General features: G+C 34.7%; 1 protein-coding gene across 2 annotated transcripts; it reads right to left on the reverse strand.

Moving 5' to 3' along the window:
* Positions 1 to 612: 612 nt before the first annotated feature.
* Positions 613 to 5,506, reverse strand: LOC110823705 (putative oxidoreductase At1g06690, chloroplastic). 2 transcript variants are annotated; one of them, XM_088213333.1, is made up of 10 exons: positions 5,074 to 5,506; positions 4,649 to 4,740; positions 4,525 to 4,565; positions 4,240 to 4,404; positions 4,132 to 4,154; positions 3,935 to 4,006; positions 3,566 to 3,733; positions 2,505 to 2,587; positions 2,368 to 2,430; positions 613 to 1,661 (listed from the first exon to the last, which is right to left on the reverse strand). In XM_088213333.1, the coding sequence occupies exons 1-10, from the start codon at positions 5,288 to 5,290 to the stop codon at positions 1,476 to 1,478; spliced, it is 1,110 nt and encodes a 369-aa protein (XP_088069459.1). In that variant the 5' UTR covers positions 5,291 to 5,506; the 3' UTR covers positions 613 to 1,475. The 2 variants fall into 2 exon arrangements, with proteins under 2 accessions (XP_088069459.1, XP_088069460.1); XM_088213334.1 differs by lacking the exon at positions 4,132 to 4,154 and having other exon boundaries at positions 4,274 to 4,404.
* Positions 5,507 to 5,711: the final 205 nt, after the last annotated feature.

Consider the following 5,711-nt stretch of genomic DNA (forward strand, 5'->3'; position numbering starts at 1 on the left):
TTGACTTTCTATGAAATGAAGGAATGACCAAGAAAAATAGAACTCTTACAGTAGCCCAGCGAGAACCTGTGCAAGCAGCCCAATCTACGTCCAAGAAAGTTTTCAGTTTAATAGGAGAATCAGCTGCATTTAAAAAAACCTTACCCGGGTTTTGATTTGAGAAAATGGAGGAGATGATATGCAGCTTTAAATGAGGTTGTCGAGTCTAAGAGATAAATTGAATTAACTTATGAACTATAAAAACAATGTGTAGGCAAGAAATAACAAAGTACAACAACCTACCAATTAATTGCTTATATTGAGAAGGTCGAGGGAGCAACTCCCTCTCATGGGAATTAAGTGAGAGCTTCAGATCCATAGGAAGATTAACAGGTTTGGAGGCCAAGAAACATGTATCAAGTAATTGTAATATATAATGACTTAAATTTGATACCTTTGAACAACTAATCAATTTTTAAAACTAAGAAATACTTTATACTATTAAAATCTTTTAATTTAAACTAAATTTATAAAAAAATTTTTATCGATCATATTTCTGCTACATATAGATCACGACCACTATATCATCAATATATACTAAAATTGCAATAAAAGTGGAATTAGAACCAAGAGTCAACAAGAAATAATGACTTTGATTGACGAGAACAAAAGTAAAGTAAAGCATTATAATGAGTGAAAAAAAGGATAAGAAGAAAAAAAAGAAAAAGGAATCTCTGGTTTCAAGCTTCATACAAGTGAAAAACATAATCCATCAAATATAATATGAGTGAAAAACATATAATTTCAAGTTAGATAAGATTAGTTTTCACCACATAATCCATCAAATAGTATAATAAAAAATTATGCAAAGAGCTGTAGGAAAGGAATAGAATACATTTGCCAAGCACAACAGAGATGCAACAGACCAAACAATAAACCAGTTGCTTAGGACCAGCAGCCACCAGACAGCTGAAAATTACGCATAAACACTGTAACAATGACGTAACAGAAGCTTGAACCCACAATTGGCAAGAGGCAAGGAAATACATTATGTGTGTACATACATATATACACACACACACATCCAACAGCATGAAAACTTCATGAAGCTGCATCATAGCAAGAAGGAATGAAAACTTACCAAGCTCGGAACCAAAATCTGATACTCTGAAAAACAAGAAGCTGAGCAGTGATCCGCTACTTTCATAGTAATAATAAAAAGGGAAACAAGAACTGAACAAAGATAATAAAATGGGAAACCGGATTTTTAAATTATTTATTTTCTACTGCCTAGGTGAAACTAAAACTTGGGCCATGAAACATGGGAGCAACACCTAGTAAAGCCATCCATCTATGCAAGTGATTAGATTTGCAGATATCAAATGAAAATATATATATATATATATATAATATATATATATATATACTCAGAGGCGTAATGCATTCACATCTGTAGTTGAGATTTAGAAGCAAATTTAAAACTGCTTGGTTGAAATTTACAAGTTCTCAACAGGAAAACCAATAACAGGACTTATCTCTGATGCCAAAGATCGCAGCTCATTGACTTCTGCATCAGTTAGTCTCCACCCAAGAGCACCAGCAAATTCCTTAGCCTGTTCAGCATTTTTGGCTCCTGGAATTGGCACAACATTATCTTGGGCTATTAACCAGTTTAGTACTACCTGCATAGAGGAAGATAACATTTTAAATATTGTAGACAATATGCAGTTTAGATTTATTTTGTCAATGCCGCATGATAGTTATTAGATTTATGATATGATAAAATCTGCTTAGTACATATTATTTCCGTCATAGAATAATTTGCTTGTCAATGTTAGCTACCCTAGCTGATGAAAAATACTGCACAAGGACCCACTCTTATTAGGGATTCAGATAAATTTTTGGAATAGAATCACTTTCCATTACTTCAATACGGATCCGGTGAGCAGTCTTTTCACACACAGAAAAAGAGATCAAGTAGCTGCCTAAAGAGAAAATAATCATATCCGTAATGCCCAAGAAAAGTTTATGCCTTCCAATTTATAAGGAAAAGAAAAATGATATATAATAGAACTAATTGATGCTCATACATCTTAGTCCAGTACAACACTAGTGTATTGCCAGTACATGACTTGAAGTGGCCCCTGACTACGTGAAAATGTCTTCATAAAGCACGATGTCAAGTCAGAACCCCATTTAGGCTTCATAATGTCAGGGTAAAAGTGTCAATATATGGAGTAGGGTATCAAGAATCGATGACAAATGAGTTCAGCAATACTTTCTACCATAACTGATTTTATTATTTACCTTCTTGACATCTAAGAGAAACTACTTCTGGAACTAATTTTGACTGAAAATTGAAACATGGTAGCGTAAGGAGAAAGATACCTGCGTGGGGGTTCTTTTGTAGTTCTCTCCTACTTCCCTTATCCTACGCAGAAGAGGTTGGAGCTGCATAGAGAAAGGTTCTTGAGCCACCAAATGAGGTTGAATATATTCAGTTTCTCACTCTCTAAAGGCTTTACCTTTGTTAGAAACTCAGGAGTGTAAATCTTGCCGCGTGGGCCAGTTGGTGGATTTTCTGGTGTATACTTTCCTGTGAGGGCACCTGCAAAGAAAAGAATATCGTGTTGCAAAATTTGAGGATGTTCACAAAACTAAAATAAAAAACAACCATAGACGCTCATAAAAGAAAATGCTGAAACACTAATAATGGCTAAATCACTACAACTATAAAACAATTTTATTATTGAAGGATTAACAGTTTAAAATGAATGTTGTTCCTAATTTGTTCCTATTATTCATATCTTATTTTCTGTTGAAATTTCTGCCTAAATGGAATCTCACATTAAAAAAGATGTGATAGAGAATAGGAGTCAGAAGATTGAACTTTTAAATTAAAATGGAACTTGTCAGGGACAATGCAGGCTGGATCATCTACCAAGCAAAGATGCATAATTCATAGTTTTAAGTCATTAGATTCAGGTTACAAAATCTTACATAAATCGATTTATTCACATACTTCCTTCTAATTATAGATCACCTTTGTTCAAGTACACATTCAAAAGTCATCCAAATAGAGAATAGGCAGAAGATCCAGTCAGTTTTCTATTTGTCACTTCCAATGTCAACAAAAAATGATTAATCTATATTTATGTACACAAACATGGGCAAAATCAATTACGTTGAGACAAAATTTTACTATGAATACTTGGAGAGAACACGAAATTAACGTACAATAACTATAGGAATCTTTTTTGTAGAAAATTTGGGGAAAGAACATAGCAGAAAAAGCTTTCCAGAACATACCCTACAATACAGCAAAGCTAGCACACATGCTGAGAAAGACATCTGGTTTCTAAGCATAAAATTTGAAGCTTCCTTTCATCTTTTTGATAACTCTGGTTCTAAGTATATAGAAACCCAGATTTTGTTTTTGAGAATGAACTTGGTTTAAAGATAGAGGATAGGTATATAGTAAAACCATTATGTTTCTCACATTCTATTTCAGTTGATCCTAGGATTAGTGGCAATCGAATAAAAGAGTTCTATAGGACTGAAAAGACATAAAATCATAAGCTATCACCTTGAGCAATCGGAGAATATGCTATCAAAGTAATTCCAAGCTCATCACAGGCAGCCTTGACATCGTTTTGCTCTGGTGCCCTGTATATGAGACTATAATTCACTTGGTTTGAAGCTAGAGGTATTCCTCTCTTCTTAAGCTTTTCAAAAGCATTACGAAGTCTCTTCTCTGAAAAGAACCATCTATATATGATGAATTTCTAAATGCAATTTCATAACTGAAAAGGAATAATCACAGCATGCTAATATCATTATAGCTAGTAAAATGACCACATGAATAAAAATGACAATGTATTACCCGGAATTAGGAAATATAGAACACTCAATTGGCATGAACCGAAGATAACAAGCAGCTAAAATTAGAGATTACCATTGTAGTTTGAAACACCAACAGCCTTCACAAGGCCCTGCTCAACAGCATCTCCAAGACCATCAAGATATCCTGAAACAACAATTTCATTAACTCAGCTTCTCCTAAATCTCATCCGGGACAAGTTTATCAACACTCCAATTCTACTAACTATAGAGTTAGTTGTTGTAAGAAGCAATGATGTTAGTCATGAAAACCTTCATTTCCCCACACTCCAGGCCTGAAAGTCAAATCGAACAAGTTGATTAGGAACCAAGAGTTTTAAAACTAATTAAGCATAAACTTGTGCCCTATGAAGCACAGACCAATGAAGTTGATAGAGTTCCACTTTAGATATACCAAGCCGACAGAGGGAATTCTTAAGGGCAGAGAGGACACTCTGACGTCCTAGTCTCCATGGCAATGCCGCAAACTTGGTTGCTACAGCAACTTCTGTTTCCGGATCCTTTTCTTTCCTTTTCTTAATAAATCTTCAATAATCATATATTAGATTGAAGAGTATTAACATGAAAAGAGAATTGACAAAACTAAATTTTAGTTTCAGTAGGTCTGACAGAAGAACTGCAAACCAAAAGGTCCATAGAATGTACCTTCCTAAAAGATTTTCAGAATTTATAGCACCCAAAGCGAGCTGCAAGAACAGTTGCCAACAATTTCAAGGAAAATTCAGAAGCAAAGAACAATGAACAAATATAAGAGCTTTAGCTCTCTCACCATAGACCCATAAATTTCAGCGGTATCAAAAAATGTTATTCCACTATCAATACTGGTATCAAAAGCAGCCTTAGCACCCTTCAGTTTCCTATCTGCCACAATAGCGGAAAACATGGTTGAGCAAATTCTTACCGTCCAGAATATTCTAAATCACTCGCTTCTCGTTTTCAAATAAAAGAATATCACTCTCTTCGCTTCCTCCATATTGAACCACCAATAGACTCAGAAGAACGAATTAAGAAAAGCCAGAACGAAGAAAATTTGCATGACTGCAGCAGTCAAAGCAGTAGTCCGTGCTGATTCATGATCAATTTCCATTCTAAGTTCCAAAAGGACTCGTGATAGTCGGAACATCAAAAAAGAAATTCAAGACATAAGAAGAAGCGATGGATGTATCGCCAAGAGGGAAATAACTGGTAGGTTACCATCCCATTCGAAGTTGTTCCAGTACGTGGTGTCCCCCCATGACCAAGCTCCAATTCCAAGTCTGGTCACCTTGAGATCAGAACCGCCTAATTTCACTTTCTCTTGCTCGGCTCTCAAAGCAGCAAAATCTCCGGAAGCAACAGCTCTTACTCTCAGACTCCGTCTTTGGAATTCACTGAAGATAGATAAGCAGGCACTGGTCATAGGCACGGCCATATTCGATTCTAGTTTCTCGTTTCTTTTTCACTTATCAGAGATGCTGATTCTAAAGAATTCTGCAATTCAAAAAACAGAGACTCTGGGTGGAGAAGTTGAAGCGGGAAGATTTCTTATGCTGTGTTTTGAGGTTGGAGCGGGAAGGAAAAAAAGGAAGAAGTTAAAACGAGCATGTAGAGTGATATGGAAAGAGACGAAGGAACCTACTCGGGAGGTGAGGAATTTATTTATTTTGGTTTTAAAAGTTTGTATTTGATAATATAAAAATTAGGAATTAGTGGACGAAATGTTTTTGTTTTTATCAGATTTTTGTTGTCACAAACTAAAAATATCAAAATAAAATCTGAAATTAAAACTTAATAATTCATTCATTTAATATTTTAAATTAAAAATAAAATATTAATCTTTATTAATACTTTTA

This window comes from Carica papaya, chromosome 2 (assembly GCF_054855325.1).
Source record: "Carica papaya isolate Zhongbai chromosome 2, ASM5485532v1, whole genome shotgun sequence".
Classification (NCBI taxonomy): Eukaryota; Viridiplantae; Streptophyta; class Magnoliopsida; order Brassicales; family Caricaceae; genus Carica; species Carica papaya.